General features: G+C 49.6%; 1 protein-coding gene across 1 annotated transcript; it reads right to left on the bottom strand.

Annotated features, from left to right (window-relative positions):
• Positions 1-7,381: 7,381 nt before the first annotated feature.
• Positions 7,382-9,796, bottom strand: LOC308277041 (histone-lysine N-methyltransferase SETMAR-like; the record flags this gene model as incomplete). Its single annotated transcript, XM_080716086.1, has 2 exons — positions 7,382-8,149; positions 9,680-9,796. 2 exons carry the CDS (start codon positions 9,794-9,796, stop codon positions 7,382-7,384), a joined length of 885 nt encoding a protein of 294 aa, XP_080572212.1.
• Positions 9,797-13,710: the final 3,914 nt, after the last annotated feature.

Below are 13,710 nucleotides of genomic sequence, written 5' to 3'. Positions count from 1 at the left end.
TAGTGAGGCCCTTGGGAGGTACAATGCCCTGGGTTTAATCCCTAGCACAGCAAGCGTGCATACACACACACACACACACACACACACACACACACACACACACACAAGAGGCTCACAGTTCAGAGGCCAGCAAGACCCTGTTACAAAATCAAAAATCAAAAGGCCTGGGGAGTGGTTTGGGGTGTAGAATGCCCCTGAGTTTAATCTCTACAACAAAAAAAAATTAACTTTACTATTTAGCTTTATTAAACTTATATTTAAAATTAATATTAGAAATTTAGAATAGATGTTCTAGCCGGGCGTGGTGGTGCATGCTTTGATCCCAGCATTCAGGAGGCTGAGACTGGAGAATTGCGGTTCGTGGACGGCCTCAGCTACTTAGGCCCTATGCAACTCAGTGAGACCCTTTTTCAAAATAAAGAATAAAAAATAGGGCAGGGGGTGTAGCTCAGAGGTCAAATGCCCCTGTGTTCCATCCCCACACCTGTTCACTGGTTAGCCAGCTCTCAGTGAGAAAAAAGAACACAAGTTTCAGGCATGGTTTCTCTGTGTGTTGCTGTGCGTTGGAAGGTTATCGTAGTGAGAATCATGTAGACTGTCGATGTTGTCCCTATTTATACACCCAAAAGTGCCTGTGATGCCTTTGCTGTCCCCTGTCTGTTGAGCTGTACTGTTGGGCTGGGAAATTGGTCATATACAGTACCTCTTGGAGACGGGCGTGTTGGCGCATGCTTGTAATCCCAGCATTTGGGAGGATGAGACCTGAGGATTGCGGTTCGCAGACAGCCTGAACTACTTAGTAAGGTCGTCTGCAACTCAATGAGACACTGTTTCAAAATAACAAGAATAAAAAATTGGGGAGGGTGTGTAGCTTGGAGGTCAAATGCCTCTGTGTTCCATTCCCAGACCCACTAAATAAGTAAATAAATAAATAAGTAAGTAAATAAATAAATAAATAAATAAATAAATAAATAAATAAAGTACCTCTTGGTCAGTAACATTTGCAATTAAGGATTTGAAGAATGTGGTCAAGTCTCACCATCAATTGAGTTTCATCAGCTTGGGCTTTTCTCTCTCCATCAGGACTAAACCCGCCCCAGCACTCCAATACTCTCTGCCCTCCTGATTTTTCCAACCAGAAATCTCTGGAGCAAAATGTGCTGTGTGGCCACTGTCCCTGGATCTTCACATGCTTATGTGCAGAAAGACTTGTTGCACCTGGGGACTCACATGCGGAGGACCAGAAGGAGCAGCGAGCCTCGGATGATAGATCCTGGAACGACAGAGCAGAAGATCAAGACAGAGAAGGCTCCAAGTCTCGGTTTGGTAGGCCCAAGAAAAGTACTTTTGGAGAATTTCCCAGGCCACCCCAGAGGCCACCAGGTAGCTCCCAGCATCACATCAGAGCACTGGGGATGGAGGAGAGCCCGTCTCAGAAGAGGACCCATGAAGACTCCGACAAAGTGCTGAAGAGGGCAGAAGGCTTAGGTCTTGGAGCAGTTGCCTTTGGCCAGCGCAGACTGCGTTCCAGCAAGATGACCGGCCTGCTCAGTCACCAGAGGACACACTCGGTGGAGAAGCCATACGTGTGCGGTGTGTGTGAGAAGGGCTTCAGTCTGGAGACGTGCCTGACCAGGTACCAGAAGCTGCACTCGTGGAAGAAGCCCTTTGTGTGTGGCGAGTGCTGGCGATGCTTTACATAGAAGGCCTCCCTCATCATCCACCAGAAGACGCACTCAGGCAAGAAGCCCTATGTGTGCCAAGAATGTGGGTGAGGCTTCAGGCTGAAGTTTATCCTCACCATCCACCAGAGGACACACTTGGGCGAGAAGGTATACGTGTGTGAGTGCCGCAAAGGCTTCACTCAGTAGTCGACCTTCGTTAGACACCATATTACCCACTCAGGCGAGAAGCCCTACATATGCCTTGAATGCGGGCGAGGCTTTAACCATAAGTCCCACCTCATCATCCACCAGAGGACACACTCTGGTGAGAAGCCGTATGTGTGCAGTGAGTGTGGCAAAGGCTTCAACCAAAAGTCCCCCCTCATTATCCACCAGAGGACGCACTCGGGCGAGAAGCTGTACATGTGCCAGGACTGCGGCAAAAGATTCAGCCAGAAGTCCAAACTCATCTACCACCAGAGGGTACTCTCAGGTGAGAAGCCATACCTGTGCCACGAGTGTGGGCAAGGCTGTAAACGTAAGTCCCACCTCATCATTGACCAGAGGACACACTCGGACGAGAACCCCTACGTGTGCAGTGAGTGTGGCAACGGCTTAAGCCTGAAGTCCATACTCACCAGACACCAGAGGACACACTAAGATGAGAAGCCGTATGTATGCAGTGAGTGTGGAAAAAGTTTCAGCCGGAAGTTGCAGCTCATCATCCACCAGAGGACACTCTCAGGCGAGAAGCCATATGTGTGCAGTGAGTGTGACAGAGGCTTTAGCCGGAAGTTCCGCCTCATCATCCACCAGAGGACACACTCAGGCAAGAAGACATATGTGTGCCAGGCCACAAATGGGGACGTCAAGAGTGGGATCGGTATTTGCAACACGGCATGCACAAAGAAATATTGCAGATAATTAAACCCAGATGCTTCCCCTAATCAGCAATAACTAGGAGGATAGAGGCAAGAGGAAGTGGTCGAGCTATAGAAAGGGCCCTATAGTGAAGCAATTAAGGTGACCAATCAGAGGGTATGGAATAGGGGAGGATGGAGCCTCTTTAAAAAGCAGGAGGAACATAAACAAATGTATCAAAGTTAATCACCAAACAAGCATGGGATCGAGGGAGGGGGAAGGAATGGGATGGGGACTGGATGAGGGCTAATTGGATGATGTGTGCTTGTATATCCTCTCAAGTCTTGTATTCCAATGTGATGTATGATTACAATGCACCAATAAAAATAATTTAAAAAAAATTTGGCTGGCTTAAAGAAAGCAGAGCCCCGAGGGAAAGTGTTGTCTCTGGCCAAAGTACTCCCCCACTCCTAGATATTCTTTCATAACTATTATTCTTTTGGTAATCATTCTTTTAACTTTCCACACGAATTGCTCCGGTGATATAAGATCAGGACTGTGAGAGAAACTGAGTCTGTGGAAAATAAATTTTCTAGTAATTTGTCTAAGCCTCTAAACACCCTCGGCTTTGCTCAAAAACGTAATTCTAGTCAGAATTCAGATCCTGTGGTAGCATTCCTGCTACAGCAATTACAAATGCAGAATTCCTCCCTATCTGTGACCTTCATTCTAATCATTACAATAGAGCAGAGAGCTAGGAGGAATCTTGACCTTTGCACCTAGTGATAGCACTGCCTGGAGACAGGGCGACACCACCTGGTTAAAATAGTTATGACAGAACAAAAGACAGATATAATAAAAACTTCATGTTGTTTTTTGGGCCCTGTCTACTAAAACATATTTTAAGTGTTTAATAGGGTGAAGCGTTCAGACAGCAGATGGTATTGCAGACAAAATCCAACAGACATTCATCAAAATCCTCTAAATCATCATAAATGTACACGGATTTCCCTACGCCAACTACACGTATGAAAGCTGGAATCTCCGACTTCGTCCCCATTCAGTTCAAAGGAGGTTGCTAGATAGAGAAGGACTTTGGACTAAGCCCTAGGAATAAAAGGTTTCAAAAGGGTTAAAGAAAACTCTTAAAAACTGAATTCTTCAAGGGATTTTGGGTGTGACTTTTGTTCCTCTGGAATTTGCCCACTAAAAGCCTCTGAAGCTGCAAGGCCAAGGCAAGGCCAAAGGGGCTGACTTAAAGCACAAGACCCACCTGCAGGGTCATGGGACTGATTTCAATCACAAAGACCTGGGCTGTCACAGGCCTTGCTTTTGTCTTGTTCAGGGTTGGTGATTTACATGTATATCTCACTATTGTTTTTTGGGTGTTTGCACTTTACTACTAGGGAATCACGGGGAAATAGGGAAGTACAAAAAAATCTTGTGCCTAGAATACAGTGTCAATTGCACAAGAGGCATTTGTCCGTGTCAATCGTTTCAGATTTTTTTTTTTCCCGGAGAGGAATCTCCACTTTTAGCGTCGTGAACAGGAACTTAAAGGAGTTTATTTCATAAAAAAAGGGAAAAAATCGCTGCAGAGAAGTGGCTGCAGAACTATAACCGAAACCTTTGCCCACCTTTCTGAGAACCTCGGTCCCGAACGGACTCAGTGCCCATATTCAGTGCCCAGCTGAGCCAGTCTGCCGCAACTTCCCACCCATGGGAAGACGCACTCGGCTGCGGCAGGTGAGGCTTTAGGTGGAAGTCCCACTTCATCGTCCACGAGAAAAAGCACTGCAGAGAGAAGCCGGACGTGTGCCACGAGTGCAGCAAAGGCTTCAGCCAGGAGTCCATCTCTGTTGGACACTAGTGGACACACTCGAAGGAATAGCCGTATGGAGGTCACTGTTTAGCATTTACTTTTCTTTGGGGATCATCTCAGCGAGAGCGAGACTGACCTCTAGTGGAGGTTAATGTATGGAATTATACTTTTCTTTGGGGATCATCTCAGCGAGTTTAGACTCCACTGTAGTGGAGGTTAATGTATTGCATTTTACTTTTCTTTGGGGATCATCTCAGCGAGAGCGAGACTGACCTCTAGTGGAGCTTACTGTCTTTCATTTTACTTTTCTTTGGGGATCATCTCAGTGAGAACAACACTGCCCTCTATTGGAAGTTAATGTTTTGCATTATACTTTTCTTTGGGGATCTTCTCAGTGAGAATGAGACGGCCCTCTAGGGGAGGTCAATGTATTGCATTGTACTTTTCTTTGGGGATCATTTCAGCGACAAGACTGCCCTCTAGTGGAGGTTAATGTACTGAATTACTCTTTGGGGATCATCTCAGCAAGAACAACACTGCCCTCTAATGGAAGGTAATGTTTTGCATTGTACTTTTCTTTGGGGATCTTCTCAGTGAGAGTAAGACGGCCCTCTAGTGGAAGTTAATGTTTTGCATTATACTTTTCCTTGCGGATCATTTCAGCGACGAGACTGCCCTCTACTGGAGGTCAATGTATTGCATTTTACTTTTCTTTGGGGATAATTTCAGTGAGAACGAGACTGCCCTCTACTGGAGGTTAATGTATTGCATTTTACTTTCTTTGGGGATCATCTCAGCGACTGTGAGACTGCCCTCTAGTGGATGTTACTGTATTGCATTATACTTTTCTTTAGGAATCATCACAGCGAGAACGAGACTGCCCAGGAGTGGAGCTTAATGTACTGCATTATACTTTTCTTTGGGGATTTTTTTTTTTTTTTTTTGGTGGTACTGGGGTTGCTGGAAGCCCTTCAACCTCCGGGTTACACTCCCAGACCTTTTTTACATCTTTTATTTGGAAACAGGGTCTCCTAAGCCAGCGCGCGCGGCTGGCTTCGATCCTGCGCGATCCTCCTGTCTCTGCCTCCCAAGCGCGGGGATTACAAGCGTGCGCCACCACGCCCGGCGTGGGATTATTTTTTGATTGATCAAAATTCATTGCAGCCGGGCGTGGTGGCGCACGTTTGTAATCCCTGCGCTTGGGAGACAGAGACAGGAGGATCACACAGGCTCGAAGTCAGCCTAGCTGGCTTAAGAGAACCTGTTTCAAAAAAAAAAGTATAAAATAGGTCTGGGAATTTAGCCCGGAGGTAGAAGGGTTTCCAGGAACCCCAGTACCCCCCCCCCCAAAAAAAAAACCCCTCTACAACAATGCACCAATAAAAAAATTAAAAACAAGCTGAGCATGGTGGCGTACGCTTGTAATCCCCGCGCTTGGGAGGCTGAGACAGGAGGATCACGCAGGTTCGAAGCCAGCCACGCTGGCTTAAGAGACCCTGTTTCCAAATTTTAAAAAGTATAAAATAGGTCTGGGAGGTGGAAGGGCTTTCAGGAACCCCAGTACCACCAAAAAAAAAAAAAAAAAAAGTCTGGGAGTATAGTCCAGAGGTAGAAAGCCCTGGGTTCCTCCCCCAGTACCACACACACACACAAACACACACACACACACACACACACACACACACACACACACAATCAAAATTGCCATCCTCCTGTCCCAGCCTCCTGAGTGCTAGGATTATGAGTGTGTGCCACCACACCTGTCTTGAATTTTTCATTTTGAAGCAGTCTCACTAAGTTACGGAGCCCTTGCTAAGTTGCTGAGGCTGGCCTTGAACCTGTGATTCTCCTGTCTCAGCCTCCCGGAACTAGGGTTTTCTTGAATCATGCTGGATTTGGTGCAAAAGCCCAATAATGGCATCTTAAACAAGGAGACAGTTTCTTCTAAAGAAACAGCGCTGTGAGATCAGAACGTAGCGTTTTCCACAGTACCGATACTCATACCACCTTCTACCTTGCTGATTTGTTCAACACGCCCTTGCTTCTTCCTCCTCCTCCTCCTCCTCCTCCTCCTCCTCCTCTTCTTCTTCCTCTTCCTCTTCTTTTGTGGCACTGGGGATGGAATCTAGGGGCATTCAACCTCCAAGTGACATCCCCAGCCCTATTTTTTATTCTTTATTTATTTTTGGTGGTACTAGGGCTGGAACCCAGGGGCTTTCTACCTCCAGGCTATACTCACAGACCTATTTTATATTTTATTTGGAAACAGGGTCTCACTAAGTTGCTGAGGCTGGCTTCGAACCCGTGCAATCCTCCTGTCTAAGCCTCCCAAGCGATTGGATTACAAGCGTGCACCACCATGCTGAGTTTGCACAACCCTTTTTGTTTTGTTTTGTTTTTTTGGTGGTCCTCGGGCTCCTGGAAGCCCTTCTACCTCCGTACTACACTCCCAGACCTATTTTATATTTTATATTTCATTTGGAAACAGGATCTCTTACGCCAACTCGGCTGGCTTCGAACCTGCGCGATCCTCCTGTCTTCGCCTCCCAAGCGCGGGGATGACAAGCGTGCGCCACCACTCCCGGCTTACAGGACCCTTTCTGAGGATCACCTTGGAGTGTGGCCTGCTGGGATTGCTGCCCCTACTCTGGCCATCACATACACATTTCTGCTTATAGGATGAAAGAAGAGAAGGGCAAGATACCCAACTTAAGGACACACAATTTTTTGCTTTTATCCTGCAAGCAAGAAAACACTTAGTCGTATCTAACTGGGAAAGCGAGTATTCTGAACAGTTATGTATCTATGTAAAAACGAAGAGGAAAAGAAAGCAACCAGGCATGGTGGGATGCATTCGCAGTCCCGGTACGGATTGGATTCGGTGCGAGAGCCCAGTACTGGTAGCTTCAACCAGGAGACTGTTTCTCCTAAAAGATCAGAGCTGCGAGATCCGAGCGTGGACTGGGAGGCTGAGCCAGGAGGGGCGCGGGTTCGAGGCCAGCCTCCGCCTGCACTCTTCCTGAAGGACGCCCGGCTAAGGGCAGTACAGTGAACCGTCAAAAGGCAGGAACCCGGCACACGCTGCGGCCCCGCAGGAGCAGGGTTTCCGCAGCTGCCCGCCCTGGGGCCTCTCTTCTTCGCCCCCTTCCACGGGGTTGAGGAACCTTCCCGAATAGTCGTAAGAGAGCTCTTCTCCCGGGCCGATGGCCGTGGCTGCGAAGAGGGCCAGTTTAGGTACCATCGAGTCGACTCGGACGGGGACCATGACCAGGTTGGGCTGGCAGGAGTGGTTCAGGAACCGGCCGGCGTTGCCGATGGACGTGGGGTCCACGAAGGTCTCCAGGACCGGCCCGCCACACACGTGCTCCCTGACGGCGATGATGTAGTTGGGGTCCTGCCTCTTCTGCGAGTGAGTTCTCCTCCGCGCTTCCGAGGCGCCCAGGACCTCGCCGGCGTATTCACAGACGAATCTCCCTTTGGGTATCAACTCCAGGGTCCGCAGCCCCCAGCCCTTTCTGTCTGTCTTGAACACCTGCAGGCGGAACTGCAGCCCCCTCTGGACCACTCTGTTTGTGCAATGGTCCTCACACTGGCACAGGGCGTTGCATTCAAAGACGGGCCTGGAGTACTTGGCTCCCGGGCCTAGCACCCTGAGGCACAAGTGCTCGTCATAGTTCTCGTCCTGGCGGAGGCAGGGGCAAGAGCCGGGGAGGCAGGGGGCGGCGCCGCACCTGCAGCCGGGAAAGGTTATCTGAGTGGGGTCCGTGGCTGCTCCAGGTCCCATGACGTGATCCGAGGTGTACTGTCAACGTAGAAACGGTGCAAGTCAGCGTGAGACACGCCAGCAAAAGTACAAATAGAGCCGGGCGTGGCGGCGCACGCTTGTCATCCCAGCATTCGGAAGGCCGTGACAGGAGGATCACGGTTCTCAGACAGCCTCAGCTACTTAGCGAGGCCCTTTGCAACTCAGTGAGACCCTGTTTCAAAATAAAAAATAAAAAAAAGTAGGGTTGGGAGTGTCGTTCAGAAGTAGAATGCCCCTTGGTTCCATCTCAGTTCTGCAAAAAAAAAAAAAAAAGTATATATATATATATATATATATATATATATATATATATATATATTAGACAAATATTTTCATTATTATTAGTTTTATTATTGGTGGTACTGGTGTTCCTGGAAACCCTTCTACCTCCGGGCTGTACTCCCAGACATATTTTATATATATATTTTTGGAAACAGGGTCTCTTAAGGCAGCACAGCTGGCTTCGAACCAGATTGATCCTCCTGTCTCCACCTCCCAAGTGCAGGGATTACAGGTGCGCGCCACCACGCCCGGCAACAAGTATTATTTTCATGTGCATTTTGGAAACTATAACGAGTGCAGCAAAACCCATGGCTTTATGGACAGTAATGATTATGATGATTCTAAAGAGAATAGTTATATAAATTAATTTATTATTATTATTATTATTATTATTATTATTATTATTATTTTGTTAGTACTAGGGTTCCTGGAAGCCCTTCTACCTCCAGGCTACACTCTCAGACCTATTTTTATATTTTTATTTGGAAACAGGGTCTATTTAGCCAGCGAGGCCGAACCAGCGCGATCCTCCTTTCTCAGCCTCCCAAGCGCGGGGATTACCAGCGTGTGCCACCACGTCTGGCATTTATTCTTAAATGAGTTAATTTCATCCTTAAAATAAAGTGAGTTCTTTTATTTCATTTGCGGGTCTGGGGACAAAAAGGGATCCTTGACGTCAAGGAATCACCAGCCTACAGACTGCAGAGGGCAAAACCCTTGCGAAGGTCTGACGACAGGTTTATAAAGACCTCAGCCTGTGCCTCTTAAGAACTTTGCACGTGCCAACAGCTCTGAAACTGGATAAGGAAAAGGTGGGGAGGAATTTTAAAATGCCACCTGTGGACTCCTCACCCCTACCAGAGCAGCCGCCGAGCCCCGCCCTGCCGCCTAGCCCCGCCCCCGGGGCCGCGCGCGGCTCTCGGGCACATAGCCACGCCCCTACGCGGCTAGCCCCGCCTCTACCCAGGAGGATGCCAGCCCCGCCCTGTGGGGGGTTGCTTGCCACTCCCACGTATCTAGCCCCGCCCCTCACTGGATAGGCACGCCCCTCCCTGGGAGGGCAGCACGCAGACTCTTGGGCGCCTGGCCCCGCCCCCTGGCTAGCCCCGCCCCCAAGGGGAGGGCAGCACGAGGCTGTCTCGGGCGTCTAGCCCCGCCCCCTGGCTAACCACGCCTCTACCCGGGAGATTGGCAAGCAGAGTGGCGGGGCATCTATTCCCGCCCCCTGACTAGCCACCCCCTTACCTGGAAGGGCGCTGGCCCCGCCCCCGGCGGCCACACGCTCACGGGCAAGTTCTCCAGGCCTCCCGCTATATCCAGATGATCTATTTGAGCTGCAGGTGTCCCTTCAGAGGCTGCCATCCCAGAAGGTCACTTCCTCTCTCTAACTTCCGCGACACCAGGCCGCCCAGTGCCGAGCCTCCTTCCCTGACAGGCGGGCGCCTCGCGGAGGATGCTGGGACCTGTAGTCCGCGGCCGCGCTGCCTCACGGGAGTTGTAGTTTGCACGGTTTCAGCAGAGGCCTGAGGGGGCGTGGGCTTGCTGCACTTGTTTGGAGGGCACAGTCATCTGCACTGGGTAGAGGGCCCGTGTAGAGGGCTGCTCAAAAAGTGGTTACGAGCTAAGCACTGTGGCACACACCTGCAATCCCGGTTCTAGAGACTCTATGTCAAAATAAGGGATGAAAAATAGGGCTGGGGGTGTAGCTCGGAGGTAGAATGTCCCTGGGTTCCATCCCCACACCTGAAAAAAAAAAAAGAAATTTAAGAAATCTTTTCTCAAAAAAAAAAAAAAGTTGTTTCTCATTGAGGTATATTTTGACAATGCTCAAACCCAAATACATGAACACCAGCACTGGACAATTAAGTAAGTGGAGAGCAGGAGGTATGGGTCAGATTTCTCACTATGAAGCACATCATAGAATTAACTTTTTTTTCTTTTTTGGCAGTACTGGGGATGGAACCCAGGGGCATTGGACCTCCAAGCTACTCACCAGTCCTATTTTTGTTTTGAAACAGGGTCTCACTGAGTTGCAGAGAGCCTCACCAAGTAGCTGAGGCTGACCATGAACTAAGATCCTCCTGTCTCAGCCTCCTGAATGCTGAGATTACTACCGGGCACCACCTTTATTTTTTTTGAAATGAGGTCTAAGTTGCTGAGGGCCTCACTAGGTTGATGAACCTGTTAAGTAACCTGATGAACCAATTAAGTAAGTGGACAGCAGGAGGTAGGGTTCAGACTTCTCACTATTGAAGCACATCATAGAATTAACTTTTTTTTTTTCTTTTTTGGCAGTACTGGGGATGGAACGAAGGGGCATTCTACGTCTGAGCTACACCCCCAGCCCTATTTTTTATTCTTCATTTTGAAACAGGGTCTCACTGATTTGCAGAGGGCCTAAGTACCTGCAGCTGGCTGCGAACTGCGTTCCTCCTGTCTTAGCCTCCCGAATGCTGGGATTACAAGAGTGCCCACCACGCCCGGCTTAAGATGCTCTAGATTTTATTCTACTACGGTGCTGCTTCAAAATTCAGGACCTTATTATCTCTGTCAAGTGTGTGTGCAGATGTTTTAAGAACATTGAAGTAAAAATGCACATCTAACTACAGTGTTATTACAGAGATAGGATAACATACAATACATAGAAAATACAGAGATAGGATAACAGAGATACAATACATGCTTTATTAAAAAGCAGATCATGCTGTAATTGCAGTATTTGGGAGTCTGAGACAGGACGACACAGATATTTGAGAGCTAAGAGTAAAGCAAGAAAGGGAACATCACAGACCGCAAGAGAAGAGGCAGCTGAGGTGGGACTGTTAGGAGGAAGCCGTTCTTCCTGGAGATTCCTCCTCTGACTTGAAATCTCTCGATATAGTTCCTAGAGTCTCTCTCCACACAAAAGCAGACTTTATGATCTATGAGTGACTCGATCCTTACGCCTTCCAAGGACTTAATTCTTGCATAATAGTGGACCTAAGATTTCAAAATATCTGTTATTTATTTCTTATAAACATGTCAAAGTTCCAGATCTGTAATGAAGCAAAATTAAAATAAAGGCCACAAAACACAAAGACATTCTGAGACCACTGATGGAAGGTGCTTTTTATTACATTTTGTGGAATCGTAAAGAGGTTGACTACTGGTCCTCTCCTCCACCCTCACTTTCAAAGAGAATACAAGGGGCCCGAAGACTGCCCCAGACAGGCTTCTGAGTGGAGCTGGAGTGGCGGCTAGCGGTGGGTGTGCTGCATCCTCCTAGGTCTGCTGAGGGAGCCTTCTGGCCCCAGCCCTGCCCACAGCCCCTGCGCGCACGAGGATCCTCCCCCCTCTGTGGCACCTGATGCAAGGCCAGGTGTGACCTGTGGCTAAAGCCTCGGCCACACTCTCTGCACACGCATGGCCTCTCTTCCAAGTCCACCTGCTTGTGTGTGAGTGAGGCTGACTTGCTGCTGAAGCCCAGGCGGCACTGCCGGCACGTGTACGGCTTCTCCCGCGAGTGCTTCCTCCGGTGCTGATGAGCCCTGCCTGGTGGCTGAAGCCTCGGCCGCACTCCTGGCACACGTAAGGCTGTTCCTTCGAGTGTGTCCACTAGTGTCCAACAGAGGTGGACTCCTGGCTGAAGCCTTTGCCGCACTCGTGGCATACGTCCGGCTTCTCTCTGCAGTGCTTCTTCTCGTGGACGATGAAGTGGGACTTCCGGCTAAAGCCTCACCTGCCGCACTCGAGGCACATGTATGGCTTCTCACCGAGTGCGTCCTCCCAGGGATGGGAGGTGGAGCTTCTGCTTAAAACTTTGCTAGCATCGTGGCACACGTAGGGCTTTTCCCCCGAGTGTGTCCTCTGGTGGATGATGAGGTAGGACTTCTCGTTGAAGCCTTTGCCACACTCACTGCACACGTATGGCTTCTCCCCGAGCATGTCCTCTGGTGGACGATGAGGTTGTACTTCACGCTGAAGCCTTTGCCACACTCACTGCACACGTAGGGCTTCTTGCCCGAGTGTGTCCTCTGGTGTCTGGTGAGTGCAGACTTATGGCTAAAGACTTTGCCACACTCACTGCACACGTATGGCTTCTCGCCCGAGTGTGTCCTCTGGTGGACGATGAGGTTGGACTTCACACTGAAGTCTTTGCCACACTCACTGCACACATACGGCTTCTCACCCGAGTGTGTCCTCTGGTGGATGATGAGGTAGGACTTCTCACTGAAGTATTTGTCACACTCACTGCACATGTAGGGCTTCTCGCCTGAGTGTGTCCTCTGGTGTCTGATGAGTGTGTTCTTCGCGCTGAAGCCTTTGCCACACTCACTGCACATGTAGGGCTTCTCGCCTGAGTGTGTCCTCTGGTGTCTGATGAGTGTGGTCTTCTCGCTGAAGCCTTTGCCACATTCACTGCACACGTAGGGCTTCTCGCCTGAGTGTGTCCTCTGGTGGACGAAGAGGTTGGACTTAATGCTGAAGCCTTTGCCACACTCACTGCACACGTAGGGCTTCTCGCCCGAGTGTGTCCTCTGGTGGACGAAGAGGTTGGACTTAATGCTGAAGCCTTTGCCACACTCACTGCACACGTAGGGCTTCTCGCACGAGTGTGTCCTCTGGTGGACGAAGAGGTTGGACTTAATGCTGAAGCCTTTGCCACACTCACTGCACACGTAGGGCTTCTCGCCTGAGTGTGTCCTCTGGTGGTTGATGAGCTGGTACTTATGGCTGAAGCTTTTGCCACACTCACTGCACGCGTAGGGCTTCTCACCTGAGTGTGTCCTCTGGTGGATGGTGAGGTGGGATTTCTGGCTGAAGCCTTTACCACACTCGCTGCAAACGTAGGGCTTCTCGCCCCAGTGTGTCCTCTGGTGGATGATGAGGTAGGACTTCTCGCTGAAGCCTTTGCCACACTCGCTGCACACGTAGGGCTTCTCGCTCGAGTGTGTCCTCTGGTGGACAAAGAGGTTGGACTTAATGCTGAAGCCTTTGCCACACTCACTGCACACGTAGGGCTTCTCGCCTGAGTGTGTCCTCTGGTGTCTGATGAGTGTGGTCTTCTCGCTGAAGTCTCTGCCACACTCACTGCACACGTAGGGCTTCTCGCCCGAGTGTGTCCTCTGGTGGTTGACGAGGTGGTAATTCCGGCTGAAGCCTTTGCCGCACTCACTGCACACGTAGGGCTTCTCGCCCGTATGTGTCCTCTGGTGGATGATGAGGTGGGACTTACAGTTAAAGCCTCGCCCGCATTCAAGGCACACGTAGGGCTTCTCGCCTGAGTGTGTCCTCTG

Source organism: Muscardinus avellanarius (assembly GCF_963383645.1).
Source record: "Muscardinus avellanarius genome assembly, chromosome: 19".
NCBI classification, from domain to species: domain Eukaryota; kingdom Metazoa; phylum Chordata; class Mammalia; order Rodentia; family Gliridae; genus Muscardinus; species Muscardinus avellanarius.
The sequence above is the reverse complement of the archived record's forward strand: the minus strand, read 5'-3'. Positions and strand labels throughout refer to the sequence as shown.